Source organism: Anolis sagrei, chromosome 1 (assembly GCF_037176765.1).
Source record: "Anolis sagrei isolate rAnoSag1 chromosome 1, rAnoSag1.mat, whole genome shotgun sequence".
Classification (NCBI taxonomy): Eukaryota; Metazoa; Chordata; class Lepidosauria; order Squamata; family Dactyloidae; genus Anolis; species Anolis sagrei.
In genome coordinates this window covers 327,480,365-327,501,258 of record NC_090021.1, presented here as the reverse complement: position 1 = coordinate 327,501,258, position 20,894 = coordinate 327,480,365, and the positions used below count along the sequence as shown (strand labels likewise).

The 20,894-nt window shown below is 42.3% G+C and overlaps 1 protein-coding gene across 1 annotated transcript in view; it reads left to right on the top strand.

Annotated features, from left to right (window-relative positions):
• The window catches only part of TRMT61A (tRNA methyltransferase 61A), a 74,343-nt gene extending 54,019 nt beyond the window's left edge, over window positions 1–20,324 (top strand). The window contains exon 4 of the mRNA XM_060754875.2: window positions 19,510–20,324. Within this exon, the coding sequence (XP_060610858.2) occupies window positions 19,510–19,835 (326 nt within the window). The 3' untranslated portion in view covers window positions 19,836–20,324. The remainder of the gene's footprint in view (window positions 1–19,509) is intronic.
• Window positions 20,325–20,894: the final 570 nt, after the last annotated feature.

Below are 20,894 nucleotides of genomic sequence, written 5' to 3'. Positions count from 1 at the left end.
CCCTTAATACAGTTCCTCATGTTGTGGTGACCCCCAACCATAACATTATTTTTGTTGCTACTTCATAACTGTCATTTTGCTACTCTTATGAATTGTAATGTAAATATCTGATATGCAGGATGTATTTTCATTCACTGGACCAAATTTGGCACAAATAGCCAATATGCCCAAATTTGAATTCTGATGGGGTTGGGATTTATTTTGTCATTTGGGAGTCGTAGATTTTGGGATTTATAGTTAACCTTCAATCAAAAGAGCATTCTGAGCTCTACCAATGAAGGAATTGAAGCAAACTTGGCACACAGAACTACCGTGACCAACAGAAAATACTGGAAGGGTTTGATGGGCATTGACCTTGAGTTTGGGAGTTGTAGTTCACCTACATCCAGAGAACTCAAACAATGATGGATCTGGACCAAACTTGGAACGGATATTCAATATGCCCAAATGTGAGCACTGGTGGAGTTTGGGAAAAATACACCTTGACATTTGGGAGTTGTAGTTGCTTGGATTAATAGTTAACCTACAATCAAAGAGCATTCTGAACTCCACCAAGAATGGAATTGAACCAATCTTGGCACACAGACCTCCCATTTTCAACAGAAAATACTGGAAGGGTTTGATGGGTATTGACCTTGAGTTTGGGAGTTGTAGTTTACCTACATCCAGAGAACTCAAACAATGATGGATCTGGACCAAACTTGGCACGGATACTCAATATGCCCAAATGTGAACACTGGTGGAGTTTGGGGAAAATAGACCTTGACATTTGGGAGTTGTAGTTGCTTGGATTTATAGTTCACCTACAATCAAAGAGAATACTGAACCCCACCAATGATAGAATTGGGCCAAACTTCCCACACATAACCCCCATGACAAACAGAAAATACTGTGCTTTCTGATGGTCTTTGGTGACCCCTCTGACACCCCCTCTCAGCCCCCTCTTGGGGTCCCGACCGACAGGTTGAAAAAGGCTGCCTTAAATCATTATTAAGACTGTACATGGGATGAGAGAACCAATCTGATGTTCCAGAAAGCTAATGTTAAAAATAAAAGCTTTGGAACATGAGATGTTGGAAACATGAGATGTTACCTTGTTTGGTTTATCTTGCTGAAGCATGCCTGAAGTGATTAGTACCCAATCACCAGGTTTCAGGCAGAGGTCCTTCCCGGCCCAACGAAAGCTTTCTCCCATTCCTGTTACCATCCCAGGTCTGCTGTGGAGGGAAAGGAAGAAAGGCTTCCCAGTGCCTATTCTGAAGTTGTGAAATTCCTCTCCCATGAAGGCTAGGCTGGCCCTTTTCTTTCATAGAATCAAAGAGTTGGAAGAGACCTTGAGGGCCAACCAGTCCAACCCCTTGCCAAGAAGCAGGAAAATTCCATTCAAAGCACCCCCTACAGATGGCCATCCAGCCTCTGTTTAAAAGCCTCCCAAGGAAGGAGCCTTCACCACACTCTGCAGCAGAGAGTTCCACTGCTAAACAGCTCTCACAGTTGGAAAGTTCTTCCTCATGTTCAGGTGGGATCTCCTTTCCTGTAGTTTGAAGCCATTGTTCCGCATCCTAGTCCCCAGGGCAGCAGAAAAAAAGCTTGCTCCCTCCTCCCTCTGACTTCCTCTCACATATTTATACATGGCCATCATGTCTCCTTTCAGCTTTCTCTTCTGCAGGCTAAACATGCTCAGCTATTTAAACCGCTCCTCATAGGGCTTGTTCTTCAGACTCTTGATCATTTTAATAACCCTTCTCTGGGCACATTCCAGCTTGTCAACATCTCCTTCAACTGTGGTGCCCAGAATTGAACACAGTGTGATTCCAGATATAATTTGACCAATGCAGAATAGAGGGATAGTATGACTTTCCTGGATCTAGACACTATATTCCTATTTATACAGGCCAAAATCCCGTTGGCTTTTTTAGTTGCCACATGACATCGTTGGCTCATGTTTAACTTGTTGCCCACAAGGACTCCAATATCTTTTTAACATGTACTGCTGTCGAGCCAGGCATCGTTCCCCATTCTGTATCTTTGCATTTCATTTTTTTCTGCCTAAGTGGAGTATCTTGCATTTGCCCCTGTTCTACAACAGTGGTTCCCAATCTTTGGTTTTTCACATGTTTTGGACTTCAGCTCCCACAATTCCTAACAGCTGGTAAGATGGCTGGGATATCTCGGAGTTGGAAGTCCAAAACAACTGGAGGACCAAAGGTTAGGAAACACTGGTCTACAGGCTTTTTTCTGCAAGCAAAGACCTTTTAAGAGAAATTATAACAGAATTTGATGATAAATTGGTGGCAGGGATGGGATGTACTTCATCATTGCCATGATCATGCCTCCCTGGTCTCTCAAGAGATTTCTGACCTAACCTTCTTTGCAAAACATACTGTTGTCCGATTCCTCAGCTCTCTTTTCATGTTGAAAAAGCTCTTGGAAAGAGTCGAATGTCCATTTTCCTTCTTGCTTCTCTTCTTCCAATCCATGCCTACACCAGCATCTCTCATTTCTAATCTCTCCACCCTGAGCTGTGCTGTGACCTGTACCAACCCTGAATCTGTTCCTACTTATAGCGTCTGCTGGCCTTCCGCCTAACCTCTTCCCCGGCTGATGCAACGGGGAGAGTAGACCTCTTGATAGGACCGTTTCGGCGAGACCCTTTGGCCCCCTCTATTGAATGGAAGTCGGGTGGGAGAGTTCCTACAGACCCTCCCATTATTCCCTCTCACCTCCTCTGCCTCCGCAGTTTTGGATGCATTATACATGAGTGCATTCATTTTTGGAGACAGCTCCCTGCACCCTCCCCGGATCAAAGGGCTCACACAGCTTCCCAATGTGAGCAGGACTAATCTGGGATAATTACTGTATCAACTCAGGCTGACGCAGAGATCTCATTAAACAAATTGAGCAGGGGTAGCTTCTCTGAAAAATAGGAGGGAGCTGGGAGGCACTTGAAGGAACCACCTTGGGAATGGCGGGGCAGGGGTTGACATTCGCGCAACACTTTTTTCTCATTAGGAGAGGTTGTCTCTATGAAAGGATTCCCTTGGGAAACTTTGCCGTCTCTCTATTTGCTTTTTGTTCACTTCTTACTCATTTTTGGAGGGGGGAGGGGTTCAGAGTTTTCTTGTTATGATCACCATCCTTATCTATTACTGTTATTACTATTGTGGTTTTAAAAGCTTTTAGTTCACATATTCAACTACCCAGAAGTCTTCCATGGAGAAGAGGAGAAAGACTTGTTGTTGTTGTTGTTGTTGTTGTTGTATTCAAGTCATTTCAACCTTTGGCTAAAATTGATTCATTTGTTTATAGGTGATTGAATTTGTACCAAATATTTATTTATTTGGGTCGTTGTAAGTTTTTGGGCTGCATGGCCATGTCCCAGAAGCATAGTTTCACCTGCATCTATGGCAGGCATCCTCAGAGGTTGTGAGATCTGTTGGAAACTAGGAAAATGGGGTTTATATATCTGTGGAATGTCTATGCTGGGAGAAAGAACTCTTGTCTGTTTGGGGGGTAGGTGTGAATGTTTCAATTGGCCACCTTGATTAGCATTGAATGGCCTTGCAGTTTTTAGTTATGGCTTGTTAGTGTCTGGGAAAATCCTTTGTTGAGAGGTGATTGGCTGTCCCTGATTCACAGTACCCCCTGGTAAAAACAATAAAATACAGCAATTGCTGTAGATTTTACTTATTTGTCATGTCAGGGCAACCAGTCAATTATATTACATTTCTAACAGAACAAAGCAAACAAACAGACAAAATACAAAATTTGTGAGTTTGGTAGTTGATTAAATGTCCTTTGAACAGTAGCTGGCCACTTGGAGTGCTTCTGGTGTTGCTGCAAGAAGGTCCTTCATTGTGCATGTGTCAGGGCTCAGGTTGCATTGCAGCAGGTGGTCAGTGGTTTGCTCCTCTCCACACTTGCATGTCGTGGATTCCACTTTGTAGCCCCATTTCTGAAGGTTGGCTCTGCATCTCATGGTGCCAGAGCGCAGTCTGTTCAGCGCCTTCAAAGTCGCCCAGTCTTCTGTGTGCCCAGGGGGGGAGTCTCTCATTTGGTATCAGCCATTGGTTGAGGTTCTGGGTTTGAGTCTGACACTTCTGGACTCTTGCTTGCTGAGGTGTTCCAGCGAGTGTCTCTGTAGATCTTAGAAAACTATTTCTAGATTTAAGTCGTTGACGTGCTGGCTGATACCCAAACAGGGGATGAGCTGGAGATGTCTCTGCCTTGGTCCTTTCACTATTGGCTGCTACTTCCTGGCGGATGTCAGGTGGTGCAATACTGGCTAGACAGTGTATTTTCTCCAGTGGTGTAGGGCGCAGACACCCCGTGATAATGTGGCATGTCTCATTAAGAGCCACATCCACTGTTTTAGCGTGGTGAGATGTGTTCCACAGTGGGCATGCGTACTCAGCAGCAGAGTAGCACAGCGCAAGGGCAGATGTCTTCACTGTGTCTGGCTGTGATCCCCAGGTTGTGCCAGTCAGCTTTTGTATGATATTGTTTCTAGTAGATAAAACAGCAGTATTCAATCTCAGAGGTATAAAGTGCTAATAAAGAATCTTAAGGTCCACATATATATGTATTATTAGAGAGTCTAAAAATGGTTGAAGACTTGTTGGAAAAGCCATTTCTTCAATTGTGTGTGGAAGGTTTGGAGGATGGGATCTCACTCTAATTTTATATTTCACATTTTTTTCAAATATTTTAAAATAAAATGCTATAAACTGCCTTGCATCTTAACCTTGGAAGAAAAATAAAATCAAAATTTTAAAATTTAGATAACTCCCCAAAGCTTGTGATGGGTAAGAGTTTACATGTCTTTTTTAAAAAGCTTTAATTAGGATGTGAGTTTCAGCAGCCAGGAGTGTTTTCTTCTGCCTTGAGAGTATTAAACATTTGCCATTTAGGGAATATATATTTTTTGTTTCACTAGAACATCTGGCATCATAACATGCCAGTATATCCCTCTGTAGCTTATAACATTCCAGTGTAAACCACTGCGTACAAATGCTTTAAAGGCTTGCCACAAACAATAGTATAAGTCGCTCTTGTGTTTCCCAAGCACTTTCTCTGAGCACAAAGCATTTATTGTGAGGTGACATTTCACAGAGCTGAGATGCTCCCTCATTCCTAAAGGACGAGAATTAAAAGTTCTCCCTCCATCCTGTATTTTTTTCCAAAACAGCCTTTACTTAAAAAGCAACTTTAACTTGATGCTAAAAGTCCAGAATAATTTTTCTCTTTGCTGTGATTTATTAATTAGACTCCCCACAGAGTTTCCCTTCTGCGCTGTTTTAAAAATGTACTTGGCATTGCAGAAATGCAAACAGTTTGCATTGGAAAGAAAGCTCTGTTCCAGATGTTCAGTACTTTAGATAACAGTCTCCCTTCCTCTCTTTCTTTCTTTCTATCACTCTCTCTCATATCTGCAATGTGTTTTATCTTTATTTCTGCATAAAATTTAAATAGCATCTTCTAGCAGCCTATTGGAGCTGTTGTTTCACTGCTTCATAAAGCTAAAAAAGAGGAATTCAGTTTTTAAGGTATGTGATGAGAGTTTAGTCACCAGCAAAGCTAGCAGAATTATTCTAAGTTTAATGTATTGTCGAAGGCATTCATGGCTGGAATCACTAGGTTCTTGTGGGTTTTTTCGGGCTATATGGCCATGTTCTAGAGGCATTTTCTCCTGACGTTTCGCCTGCATCTATGGCAAGCATCCTCAGAGGTAGTGAGAGTTTGTTTTTGATTTATTTGGGGGGTGGGATGTGTTTTCCAGCCTGCAGCAGGATTATCAAGCATGTCATTAGACATTCATAATGACAAGTACTTTGCCTGCTGGAACAGCAAATCTGTCTGAGATTTCTCTTCTGTGTTCTCACAAGTCTCTATTTACCAAGGATGAACTGTTTGGTGGGGGACCTCTTTCAGATTTGCCTTTTGAAGTGGGCCAGTAAACTTACCTAAATGTAAGCTGTTAAGGGTCTGTCTTGAGGTTTCATTTCCCCTCCAAGAGAAGATTAACTTCCTGAGTAGAAGGAACCAGGATCATGGGGTTTGTCTTGATGTCCTCTCCTTATCCACAGATTTTGTAATCCACTGATTCAACCATCCATGACTCCAACCATCCACGACCCAAAGATTTATGAAGTTTTTCGACCATGGACCACTCTCCAACATTAGTACCCAAAGGGTTATGAAGTTTTAGTACCCAAAAGGGTTATGAAGTTTTTGGTCAACTTTAGATTCAGTTGGTTATTTGGGGTGCTGATTCAGATCCAAGTCAGGTGGCCTTTTGCAGTTGACAGATTGTGACTTTGTCAATGTTTATTGTTTCCAAATGCCAGTGGGGATCTTTTGGCACGGCACCCAGTGCATCAATAACCACTGGGACCACCTGTACTGGTTTATTATTATTATTATTATTATTATTATTATTATTATTATTATTGCAATCCCAGGCGACAGCAGGATTGAAGAGAAACTACTGGAAAAGCTGACACGACATAAGGGTTTAAAGATCGAACTGCAAAGACTCTGGTACACTGAGTCTCTTCAAACCCGCTTATAGTGCTGGGATGTCGGGAGGGGAGTGGCTGACTACCCACGACTACCCACGAAAGGCAGCACAACAAGACTCCTGTCTGCTGCTTCTCTTCCTCCTCTCTCCCACCAAGTGGAGCCATTCCACGTGGCGCCTGGAAGCGGGGGTACCTTGGTGTCTTCGTTTTTAGGCCTGTTCCTGGGGTTTTTTGGGGTGATGATTCAGAAAATTGCATTGGATAGACCACGTCATCTCTAGATAGTTAAATATGGTTTTCTCTGGGCAAGCAGATCGCAACTACTGCATGGCATATATTTTGTATCAGAAACTAGAGTTGATGTGGTCTATCCAATGCAATTTTCTGAATCAGCACCCCAAATAACCACACTGAATCTAAAGTTGACCAAAAACTGATTCGTAACCCTTTTGTTACTAATGTTATTTATTTATTTATTTAAAACTTTTATATCCTGATCTTCTCACCTCCATAGAGGGACTCAGACCGGCTTAATGTTGGAGAGTGGTCCCTGGTCAAGTGGTCCCTGCTCAAAAAAAAAAAAAGGTTGGGAACCACTGGCCTAACTGGACAATTCTAATTCAGCAGCAAGCAAACATGATTGCTTTTATAACCAGAATACTGGTTGGAACAGATGTCCCGAATCTATCTTCCTTCATATGTTGGACTGGTTGTCTAACCCATCCTGTTAGAGAAAGTTGCACTGTAATATTGGACAAGGACTGCGGAGACCTTGGTTCAAATTCCAATTCAGACAGCCAATGCAATTCACTTGATTATGTTGGACCAGCCATCCATTTCTTAACCTAACCTACATGAGGTGAGTGGGATGATGTATCCCTTCCTATCCACACATAGTAGAGAAGTGAAGTCTTATCCATGCTGCCTTAAGCTTATGAAAAAACAGGATAGAAATATACCCACACATACACATTTTGAAAAGAATTCAGAACTAACCATCTCTCTTTCCATGTGGCTATCTAGCATGGCAAGCGAATCGGGCTTTCTTCCAATTAAGGTAGCTTTCTGTTCGAATAATTGAAAAATATTGGTGCTTCTCCCATACCTCGTATGTTTGCTCAAATATAGTTCAGCTCCAGATTCCACTGCATCGTCTTGATTATTTTGTGAATTATATTGAATGATTGACACTTTGAAATGGGGGGGAGTGTTAAATCCAAAGCTTTTCTTTTAATAGGGAGGAATAGATAGTATGCTGTGATGTCCCCATTACCCTCTATTTTTAGCAGACAGGTTGCCTTGTTATCTTGAATTACATAAGAGGCTTTTGTGGGGGTTAGTTTCATTAGAGGGCTGAGCAGCAAAGCAGAGCGAGGGAGAAAAATGCAGAATAGTTCAGCCAAGCAATTAACGCCGTTCCGGTTATTATTATTTTTTTCCTCCCTTTTCTTCTTTTCCCAACCGCTTGCATTCTCTGCGAAAATCCACATTGTGCCGGGAAGCCTGCTTTATGGGGGCCGTTGCATCATGACCAAGACCACATGGCCCTTGGATTTCTGGCCGGCAGCATCCTTTTTAATTCCTTGAGCTGATTTGGATGGATGGGTGGCTTTTCAGGGTAAATCTGAAACAGTCTATTCCCAGCCACAAAGGTGACATTGTGGGAAACAGAGAAAGGATGTCTTCAAAACGCTGGACTGGAAAGGCTGCTTTGTGGGGTATATAGGGCAACCTCTCTGTAAAATATGACCGGCTCAAAGACATTGATGCGCCTGCCCCGTTTCTGTTACCCTTGGAAGGCTTTTTCCTCTGCCGTCTTCTTGTCAAACTGATATGTTCAGGAGACGAGAGCCTTCTTGGCTGGGAAGTTAAAGCCTCCAGAGTTCTCCATCTAAGGAGTGGAGATTATTCTGTGTACACATACCATCCCTCTTAAATAAACCTCGCCAGCTTTCTCTCGCTCCACCCCTCCTGCCATGTCCAGTGCAAGAAATTCAAACGTAGTGGAATGTAGCCAAACCACAATTTGAACAACATTTAGCGTATGTGTCTGGGTGCACTTTGTGGACCTTGGCTATGGCTCAAGATACACGAAGAATGCATTTAAACTGGAAATACTATATAACTTTAAATGGCTAAACGATTTTGGGAAATGTACTTTGGCGAAGAGAGACCAATGCTCATTGAGGGATTCCTAGATCCCTTTTCTCTGCAAGATAGCGAATGATTAGGTTCTTGTGGGTTTTTTCGGGCTATATGGTCATGTTCTAGAGGCATTTTCTCCTGACGTTTCGCCTCCATCTATGGCAAGCATCCTCACTACCTCTGAGGATGCTTGCTGTAGATGCAGGCGAAACGTCAGGAGAAAATGCCTCCAAAACATGGCCATATAGCCTGAAAAAACCCACAGGAACCTAGTGTTTCCAGCCATGAAAGCCTTCGACAATACATAGTGAATGATTTTTGAACATCTATATAAATAAAAATGTAATGTTCATTTGTGGTATTCACAGAACTCAAAAACCCCTGGACGAATTGGCACCAAATTTGGGCACAAGACACCTAACAGCCCAATGTATGTCCTTCACTCAAAAAAATGGATTTTGTCATTTGGGAGTTGTAATTGCTGGGATTTATAGTTCACCTACAATCGAAGAGCATTCTGAACCCCACCAACGATAAAATTTAACCATACTTGGCACACAGTTCTCCCATAACCAACGGAAAATACTGAAAGGATTTGGTAGGCAGTGTCATTTGGTTTGGGAGTTGTAGTTCACCTACATCCAGAGATCACTGTGCACTCAAACAATGATGGATCTGGACCAAACTCTACACAAATATTCAATATGCCCAAATGTGAACAATGGTGGAGTTTGGGGAAAAAGAATCCTGACATTTGGGAGTTGTAGTTGCTGGGATTTATAGTTCACCTACAATCACAGAGCATTCTGAACAGCACCAATGATAGAATTGGGCCAAACCTCCCACACAGAACCCCCATGTGGGCCACAGCAACGTGTGGCAGGGGACGGCTAGTCTATATAAATAAAAATGTAATGTTCGTTTGTAGGATTAACATAACTCAGAAACCACTGGACGAATTTACACCAAATTTAGACACAATACACCTTTCAGGCCAACGAGTGACCATTACTCAGGAAAACACTGGAAAACAGAGCAGAAGGGACTTAAAAAGCCAAAAAAGCAAAAAGACACTACAGTGCATGCGCAAGACCACATATATACACAAACACACATTTATACATATACACAAATACATATACACATACATATATATACACACACAAAACACATATACACAGACTGGGCCACAACAACGCGTGGCAGGGGATGGCTAGTGTATATATATAATTGATACTACAGTAGAGTCTCACTTATCCAACCTTCGCTCATCCAACGTTCTGTATTATCCAACGCAGTCTGCCTCCCGCCCGGATCCACAACTGTTTCAATACATTGTAATGTTTTGGTGCCAAATTCATAAATACAGTAATTACTACATAACGTTAACGTGTATTTAAGCCGTTGCGCCACCGCAGCTGCTACATCAGCTCTAGTTTCTTAGATATGGTTATCATGATTTTCTATGCACAGGCAGATGAAGATTCATATATGGCATATGTTCTATATCTAAAAACTGGAGCTGATAGGGGGGAACTGGTGCAAATTTTGGAATTGGGCAGTCAGACATGCCCAGAAACAGGTCTTAACATTTCAGGAACCAAAATGTGTGTTGGCCAGTGAGTCTATGTATATTTGAAATAGAACCAGGACACTTAAGTTGTTGATGTGTAGATGTTGTTTCGGTCCTTTGGCATGTCTCTGTGGTCAATTCCCATCAGAAGTCTTTTCAATAGGGTTCACTATTGTATTGTCGAAGGCTTTCATGGCCGGAATCACAGGATGCTTGCCATAGATGCAGGCGAAACGTCAGGCGAGAATGCCTCTAGAACATGGCCATATAGCCCGAAAAAACCTACAACAACCCAGGGTTCACTATTATCTGCAATTTCATGTTTCCACCATACATTGAGGGACTTTCCCCTCACAAATATGGCAGTCCTAAGATATTTGGTGCAGACACGCTGTCAGGGATTCAGCCAAGCGTATTCCTCCCACAACCAGGTCCTAAGGCCTTCTGGATGCAGCCAGCGACTCCTCTTGCTTCTCTCCAGCGTTTGATGCTTCTCCTTCCGTAGTGTAGGAAAGAAACTGGTCTATATTTGGAAAGGCATCAAATCAAAAAATAGATTGGCATGTGAAAAGACAGAGCTTTGTCTCCATCCAAGCAAACTTTCCATTTTTAGAAGTCTATGAAGGTTGCAGAAATGAAGGATCAGAAGAAACTAACTGCTGACAGTGACGGCTTAGAAAATGAGACAGAGTTTCAGGGAGCAGAATTAGTGCCTGGTGTATTGTGGGCGTTCCCCCCTTTTTTCCAAAAATGCTTTTTCCAAAAACCCTGGTTGTTTTAATTTTAGAGTTTTTTAATACTGGTAACCAGTATTACAGCAAAACAGCAGAGGGGAAACAATCAGGGACATCTAAGCACCTCTCAAAAGATTGCTCCAGGCACTGCCAGGCTATTAAATGCTAATCAAGGTGGTCAGTTGAGACATTTACACCTAGCTCCAGCAGACAAGAGTCCTTTGTCCCACCCTGGTCTTTCCACAGATATATAAACCCATTTTCCTAGTTCCAACAGACCTCACTACCTCTGAGGATGCTTGCCATAGATGCCGGCAAAACGTCAGGAGAGAATGCCTCTAGAACATGGCCATATAGCCCGAAAAAAACCTACAACAACCCAGTGATTCCGGCCATGAAAGCCTTCCACAATACATTAGTTTAAACAATTTTGGAGTTTGTTCAGGGAGTTTAAAAAATACAGTGGAAAACATGGCTTCAAATCTCTAGAAGTTGTACATCTCTTTTAAAACAGATTTGCACAGAATCAATTGCACCGTGAAACCTTGTTTATACCAAAACGGTTTTGTATAAATTAGGTGTCACATACATATTTTCATGAGGGTACCCAACTAGAAAGTGGCCTAGTAGAAATGCACATTTCTTTAACAAGATATTAATGTAATATATTTAGCTTGGTTCATAAGGAGTGCTTTCAGCTCCCCAGAGAATCTGATGGTTCCCATCTCCAACTTTTCCAATTCTGCAGTTTCCTTTCTGAGTTACAGCAAGCTGGAATGTGCCCGACTGTCTCTGGGTGAATTCTTTCATGAGATTGAGGACTCTTCATTGTGTTTGCTATAACGAGATCTGGTCCATGAGAGCTTGTCTTAAAAGAAATCTGGCATTTTTTAAAACCTGTCCTTTTTTCATCCCCCTCCGAGGGGCAGGGAGTCATCTATTGTACAACTTCTTTGTTTCTCTCCCCCTCCCTGGCCTTTTATGCCATCTGTTCTGCTGTTTCTCAAAGCCCAGAACATCCCATTGGCCTGCACTACACAGATTCAAATACGAGTAAACCAGAAATTAAGAAAGCTTTGCTGAAGAAGTGCTTTTGAAAGAGAAATTAGACAAATGCTTTTATGTTATATAGAATTAGGTGGCAGTGTTCTGAGATGATGTATAATGAACTCTACCACTTCACACTGCAGGTGGGGGATTGTCCAGGTTTTAATGCTGCACTGTATTTAAAAAACAGAAAAACCTCCCTTCATTTTTTTAAAAAACCCTGTCACATTAAGGAGACCAGTTTTGTTTTGTTTTTTGTCGTGTCAGGAGTGACTTGAGAAACTGCAAGTCGCTTCTGGTGTGAGAGAATTGGCCGTCTGCAAGGACGTTGCCCAGGGGACGCCCGGATGATTTTGATGTTTTCATCATCCTTGTGGGAGGCTTCTCTCATGTCCCCGCATGAGGAGCTGGAGCTGATAGAGGGAGCTCATCTGCCTCTCCCCAGATTCGAACCTGCGACCTGTCGGCCTTCAGTCTTGCCAGCACAGGGGTTTAACCCACTGCGCCACCGGGGGCTCCATAAGGAGACCAGTTACAATTTGCTATTTGTAGAGGCATTTGTGTGCAAGGTGACATTTGTTTGATTACCCCGAAGATTAAAATGATATTATTATTATTATTATTATTATTATTATTATTATTATTATTTTATGACACAAAAAACAGTATGTCACAGCAAACGATATCTCTATGCTGGATTTCGTATCACAAAATCACAAGTCGAATACTTCCCAAGCGCCTAGGACTGTGTGATGTATTTTCGAATGATGCGCGCAGATCCAAGTAAGGTGGCCTTTTGCAGTAGAGTGATCATGAATTAGTCAATGTTTATTGTTTCCAAATGCCAGTTAAGATCTTTTGGCACAGCACCCAGTATGCCGATCACCACTGGTACCACCTGTACTGGTTTATGCCAGAGCCTTTTCAGTTCGATTTTGAGGTCCTGATAACGGCTGAGTTTTTCCTGTTGTTTTTCCTCAATGTGACTGTCACCTGGTATGGCGACATCAATAATCCAAACCTTTTTGTATTGTCAAAGGCTTTCATGGCCAGAATCACTGGGTTGTTGTAGGTTTTTCGGGTTGTATGGCCATGTTCTAGAAGCATTCTCTCCTGACGTTTCGCCTGCATCTGTGGCAAGCATCCTCAGAGGTTGTGAGGTTGTGAGGAGAGAATGCTTCTAGAACAGTGTTTCTCAACTTGGGGGTCGGGACCCCTGGAGGGGTCGTGAGGGGGTGTCAGAGGGGTCACCAAAGACCACCAGAAAACACAGTATTTTCTGTTGGTCATGGCGGTTCTGTGTGGGAAGTTTGGCCCAATTCAATCCTTGGTAGAGTTTGAATGCTCTTTGATTGTAGGTGAACTATAAATCCTAGCAGCTACAACTCCCAAATGTCAAGGTCTATTTCCCCCAAACTCTACTACTGTTTACATTTGGGCATACTGAGAATTCATGCCAAGTTTGGTCCAGATCCATAATTGTTTGAGTCTACAGTTCTCTCTGGATGTAGGTAAACTACAACTCCCAAAACTCAAGGTCAGTGCCCACCAAACCCTTCCAGTATTTTCTGTTGGTCATGGGAATTCCGTGTGGCAAGTTCGATTCAGTTCCATCATTGGTGGAGTTCAGAATGCTCTTTGATTGTAGAACTATCAATCCCAGCAACTACAACTCCCACAGGACAAAATCAATACCCTCCCCCAATCTGTTACTATTCATAACAGCAGCAAAATGAGTTATGAAATAGCAACAAAACTAATTTTATGGTTGGGGGTCACCATAACATGAGGAAGCGTATTAAGGAGTCGTGGCATTAGGAAGGTTGAGAACCTCTGTTCTAGAACATGGCCATACAACCCGAAAAACCTACAGCAACCCAAACTTTTTTCTTTTCCACAATCGAGATGTGTGGTGTATTTTGTTCCAAAACTTTGTCAGTCTGGATTCGAAAGTCCCACAGTATTTTTGCCTTTTCATTTTCCACTACTTTTGCAGGTTTATGATCCCACCAGTTCTTTACTACTGGCAGGTGGTACTTGTGACATAAGTTCCAATGAATCATTTGGGCCAAAGAGTTGTGCCTCTGTTTGTAGTCCGTTTGTGCGATTTTCTTGCAGCAGCTGAGGATATAATCAATGGTTTCATCACCTTCCTTGCACAGTCTGCATTTTGGGTGATCAACTGATTTTTCGCCTACCCACCCCCAATGGGTGCCACCTTGTCGTGGTGGGAGGCTTAACTGCTCCAGGGATGCTGAGAGCTGTGCTGGTGATAGTGTAACTTCGAGCAGGTCCAACCAAGTCAGAGAGGTCTCAGCTGAGGAGTGGAACCAAAAGCACCTAACCCATTAGCACTATGGTCGATGCCCAGGATAAAAAGTACCACAGTGGATGCTGCTGATTCTGGACATCCATCAACAAGTGGGCTACAGAATCAAAATACAAATGAACAATCACAGAAGCAGCAGAAATATACAATGCCAGAAAACTGCACGATTATTATTATTATTATTATTATTATTATTATTATTATTATATCCAGCTTCTCATGTGGGGACATGAGAGAAGCCTCCCATAGGATGGTAAAACATCTTGGTGTCCACTGGGCTGGGCAATGTCCTTGCAGATGGCCAATTCTCTCACACCAAAAGTGACTTGCATTTTCTCAAGTCACTCCTATCACGGAAAAAAAAATACATTCAAACACATCATCACAAAATACATGTATTAAAATACTTTGTGCAAGGATTGAAATGTAATAAAACCACATACATTAAAAGAGAAATAGAGTGCAAATTTAAAACCCACACTTTCAAATTAATTTATTTTGTCCTTTTAGAACTCATATCACATGATTCTTTATAGTCTAAATGCCTTCATCTGAACCAGGAATGGGAACTCCTATTGACTATATAGGATTGGCAAATTCAAAACAGGAACCAATGCACATACATTTAAGAGATGTGTAAAAAGAGGAATTTTTTTGCAGGTAACAAGCAATGCCTGCTAAAATTCTGTCTCCAGTCCAAGTGTTATTGGTGTGGGAATCTTCTCCAGTTTTGAATTATGGCAACCCTAGCTAGCAAGGACATCTGAGCTTTGGAGTCTAGCTGCATTTGGAGTGCTATGCCCTTTCCTGAACTGATCTGTCTTTAAGGACCTCATCTTTAGCAAATAACATCCTATGTCCTACTCTCTTTCATTTCCACCTGACTACTTTATACCTGCACTGTCTTGGGATGGAGCCAGATTCAGCATCAAAGCATCTGACTTTTTGATTAACAGGGTTGATGATAATGTCAGTTGCAAATCCCTGTTCCCTTGGAGCTTAACTGTAATCCTGACATAAATGCTGGACCGTGGGAGGGAATTTTCTCACCCACATTGTATTTTGTTACCTATCCTTGGTACAGGGCAAACTTTGCCCCTTCAGGTGTTTTGGACTTCAACTCCCACAATTCCTAACAGCCAGAATTGTGGAAGTCCAAAACACTTACTGAGCCAAAGTTTGCGTATGCCTGGTATCTTCAGGTGCCTTGTTTTTGGATTGGAAATTCAGACCAAATAGCTTTGCGAAAGACCATTTCATGGTTGAGAGACAAGAAAATTAGACTTGCCTTCTCCATACAAATGCATATTGTAAAACATCTGTGTGTGTGTGTGTGTGTATAGTATCAGGCCTGATACAAAAAAAGACCATTTCATAGTTGAGAGACAAGGAAATTAGACTTGCCTTCTCCATACAAATGCATATTGCAAAACCTCTGGGAATATATATATATATATATATATATATATATATACACACACACACACACACACACACTAGCCATCCCCTGCCACGCGTTGCTGTGGCCCACATGGGGGTTCTGTGTGGGTTGTTTGGCCCAATTCTATCATTGATGGGGTTCAGAATGCTCTGTGATTGTAGGTGAACTATAAATCCCAGCAACTACAACTCCTAAATGTCAAGATTCTATTTTCCCCAAACTTCACCAGTGTTCACATTTGGGCATATAGACTATTCGTGTAGTTTGGTCCAGATCCATCATTGTTTGAGTCCGCAGTGATCTCTGGATGTAGGTGAACTACAACTCCAAAACCAAAGGGCACTGCCCACCAAACCCTTCCAGTACTTTCTGTTGGTCATGGGAGAACTGTGTGCCAAGTTTGGTTCAATTTCATGTTGGTGGGGTTCAGAATACTCTTTGATTGTAGGTGAACTATAAATCCCAGCAACTACAACTCCCAAATGACAAAATCATTTTTTTTTGAGTGAAGAACATACATTGGGTTGTTAGGTGTCTTGTGTCCAAATTTGGAGTCAATTTGTCCAGTGGTTTTTGAGTTCTGTTAATCCCACAAACGAACATTACATTTTTATTTATATAGTTATATAAATATGTATCAGGCCTGATTCTCCCTATTCACAAGGTTGGTTTTATAGTCCATAATCCATCTTCAAACACACCTGGAATACCTTTTTTTTTTCTTGCATAAAAAGGATTGATTGTCCCTCTTTGAAACCTCTACGAGGAATTGTTCCTTTAGTTAGTTTACAGGGTCTTCCTATTACCATATATACTCAAGTATAAGCTGACCTGAATATAAGCCGAGGCACCTAATTTTGCCACAAAAAACTTTGAAAACTTACTGACTCGAGTATAAGTCTGATGTGGGAAATGCAGTAGCTACTGGTAAATTTCAAAATAAAAATAGACACCAATAAAATTACATTAATTAAGGCATGCAGCTTCTCCTGTCCTCTTGGTTGATGTGCCAAGGCATGCAGCTTCTCCTCTTTGTAAGATAGGTTGTTGTGCCAAGAGGAGAGGCCAGACAAGGCTCAGCCTGGTGGGAAGGTGCGTGACTGATGAGCCACGCTCCTTCCTCTCCCCTCTCGGCACAACGACCCATCTGGGTTGCTGTGCAGAAAGGGGAGGAGGCACACAGCTGGTATATGCCCTGCAAAGGGCTTCTTTCAGCTCCATGCCTTCCCGCCAGGACCCTCACTCGAGTATAAGCCAAGGGGGGCCTTTTTCAGCATAAAAATATGCTGAAAACTAGGCTTATACTTGAGTATATAAGATATTCAACATAACCTTTCCTGGCAACATTCAGTTTTGTTTTTTCCCTTCTATTTGGGAAGGTCCATTGACCCCCTGGAGCAGATATATGACTCATAGATTTGCCAAAACTGCACGATCCTATGTTAAGTAATAGAAATATTAAGCAAAAATGGGAAGACACTCAAGACTGGCAGTCAACTGTATTCTGTAGCTGACCATACGAATGCTAAATGTTAACGGGAACTGTAGTATCTCTGCAGTGCAGAAAGCATGCCAAGCCTTGTCCAGTTTTACTCAGACCCAGAAATGATATTTCTGAATTTCCTGTACAAATGTGCTTCCTTTGGTTAGGGATGTAGGGTGCTGTTTGGGTTTGATTAAAATTTGTGTTTTGGTTTTTTTTAAGCACCAGTGATGTTCTTTAACAACAAAAAGGGCGCTATTCTGAGATACCCATAAAGAGCATTGAAGTCTCCAGAGTTTTGCAAGGTTAGAAAAGGTGATGCAATGCATTCCTGCAAAGGAGAGGAAATAAAAACGGATAGAATCATAGAATCAAAGAGTTGGAAGAGACCTCATGGGCCATCCAGTCCAACCCCCTGCCAAGAAGCAGGAATATTGCATTCAAATCACCCCTGACAGATGGCCATCCAGCCTCTGCTTAAAAGCTTCCAAAGAAGGAGCCTCCACCACACTCCGGGGCAGAGAGTTCCACTGCTGAACGGCTCTCACAGTCAGGAAGTTCTTCCTAATGTTCAGATGGAATCTCCTCTCTTGTAGTTAACTGGTTCAAATTCTGTTCCATTGCTCTTAAAAACTTTTACTATCTATCCCATATCATCCCAGCATCTATTGTATTATCTGTCAGGTCTAATATTGGTGGGAATATCGTCAACACTAGACCATTCCAACATCATTTATTGGTTCCCTGGATTTAAAAATATGGATTTGCTCCACAAATTTGCTCTTGTTTTGGGAGAGGGAGACCTACTCAAGTCATGTTTATCTATAGTTTGATCTTGCTTTGCAGCTTCATGTTGTCTTTCAACAACCCCATGAATTCCATAGTTTTCTTAGTCAATAAATTATTCAGGGATGTTTTTGCCAGTTCCTTCCTTTGAAATATATCCTAAGTAAAGGTAAAGGTTTTCCCTGATTTAAGACTAGTCGTTTCCGACTCATCTCCATTTTTAAGCCAAAGAGATGTCATTGTCTGTAGACATCTCCAAGGTCATGTGGCTGCCATGACTGCATAGAGTGCCACCAGGGGCTGAAATATAGCCTACAAGACCTAATAGTAGTTGGTGGCCTCCCATCCAAGTACTAGCCAGGATAGACCCTGCTTAACTTGTAAGATGAGATGATATCTGGTGCTTTTATGGTATTTAGGCGCTATTTGTCTTTCTTCTGGCCAAGGTGGTGTGCCTGGCCGTTAACCATTGTGAGTCAAAAAGGCCATTATCTGAAATGCAATCATTGTTTACACAAATACAACCTCAAGAGCTCTTCCAAAAAATATCAAAGGCATTTTTGAGAAAGCCAGTGGTTCTTTTAATGAGGTGCTAACATCTGTGTGAAGCATCTAGGAAGTGGAGCATTAATCAGCGACAAGGCACATAGATCGAGTACATTCTGTTCCAGGAGCCTCTTTCCGTACAATGACAAAGTCCAGGAAAAACAAAGCTGGCATGGGGATACTTTCTCAATACAGCCATATCTATGTCTGTTTGGAAGGAAGTTTCCCATTAAGCTCATTGGAGCTTACTTCCAGTTCAGTATATCCAGTGTGACTTCTCTATCCCTGGTGGAAAGAGGAAACCATTGATAATGGTTCTGGCCCACCCTACCTGTCCGAATGTATCTCTCCCTAAGAACCAGCTAGGAATTTAAGGTCTTCTGGGGAGGCCCTGCTCTCGATCCCGCCTTTGTTGCAGGCGCGCCTGGCGGGGACAAGAGACAGGGCCTTCTCAGTGGTGGCTCCTCAGCTGTGGAATTCCCTCCCTACCTAAAACCTCATTAGACCTGACATTATATTTTGATGTTTTTTCAGTAGCACTATATCTTTCTTTCTTTCTTTTTTTAGAAAAAAAGTGTTTTAACTAACTGTTAGCAATGTAACACCTTGAGAAATAGGATATGGACATGTGCAGTGATTATTCCATTTATGATCAGCTGCAATACAACAAATTAACTTTGAAATCTGTGGTATTTGTATATGCAATGTGATGTGGAATTTAACGGAGGCAAAGCTGCTTTGGACATTCAGTCAAGGATTCACAGAACTGAAGCTTAGATAACATTACCAAGGAATTGAGTTTGGAAATGATGATTGCAATTGCTGGTTCTTTTGTCACCCATCCATTCGTTCATTCATTCATTCATTCATTCCTTCTCTCTCTCCCCTCCTCCTCTTTCTCTAGGTGGACGCATCTGTTCTTTCTCCCCCTGCATCGAGCAAGTTCAAAGGACCTGCCTGGCTTTGGAGGAACACGGCTTTACTGAAATTAATACTTCGGAGATCCTGCTCAGGGTGTACAACGTTCGGACAATTAGCTTGCAAATCCCTGACCTTGGAAAAGCAGCCGAGGATAATGCCAGCGTCACAGCGTTTGACAGAGGCAGCCCATCAAATCAAGATGCGGCAAGTCCTCAGGCAGGGACCGTGCAATTCAGAAGCAGTGTACCGCTCAGGGAAATGGTGGGTCACACTGGCTATTTGACCTTTGCTACCAAAAGTCTATTTTAGTTACACACGGAGAGGAGAGCAGCCTTGTCCCGCCTCGCCCTCCTGACTGAGCATCTCGGGCTTTTTTGCTCGCCGGGCAACTCCATATATAGTCAGATTGAGTAAGATTATGCTTTGTTTAAATAGTACGTAGGAGCACTAACCAGATCCGCCTTAGCGGGACATTGTCATTCTGGAACACTGCTTGGCTGGCTGTCAGGTGGGGAGATGGATTAGCAGCTAATAGCTGTGGGCTGGAATTTGCAAAGTAACAACCACTTGCTTAGGTTGGAGAAGGGGATGGAGGCTTTAGGGGATGTCAACAAGGTCTCCTTGTCCTCTTTATAGATTCTGTCTTGATTATTCTTCTTTAAAACAGCCTGCCATGGAAAAAAGTGTGTGTGTGTATGTGTGTGTGTGTGTATTTACTAAGCAGAATGCTTACAAATGGGAACAATAGCTATTTTTAAAAAAGAATTCACCAAATGTCCAATAAAGAATTTGAAAGAAGTTCAGAGTTGTTCAATTAATGGCATTTTGTTTATTTTGTGTCAAAAGCATTTCATAAATTATTATAAAACTGATAAAATAGAGCACAAGCAGGTAAATGATTTTAGACCAAAAACTGGCAACAGCAACTGCATTGTCTGTAGCTTTAAACAGTTCTTCCTCTGTGCGTGAGGCAGGGCATTGTGGGCAAGGACACAGATGCTGAGTTGTTTGTTCTGCTCCACAGTCTCACAAGGTTGAGGATTCTTCTAGATAGTGGCATTTTGCCAGGTTGTCTTTTGATCTGCCCAATCCACTTCTCAGTCTGTCCAGGGACTTCCAAGTTGACCATTCTTGGTATGTCCCTGGAGGAAGACCCTCATGGGGGACCATCTAGTTGGAATTTCCTGGTTTAGCTGCCCAGAGGGATACTCTTGCTGTTGCTGGAGGAACATATAGAGGAGTGGTGGTTCTCATGAAGCTTTTCCTTGATTTAAGTCTACTGGGAGGTGGCTGATAGCCATGCAGTGGGTGGCTTTCACAGTGTTCAACCTTATTTCTCTCACCATCACACATGGGGGGAGGGGGCAG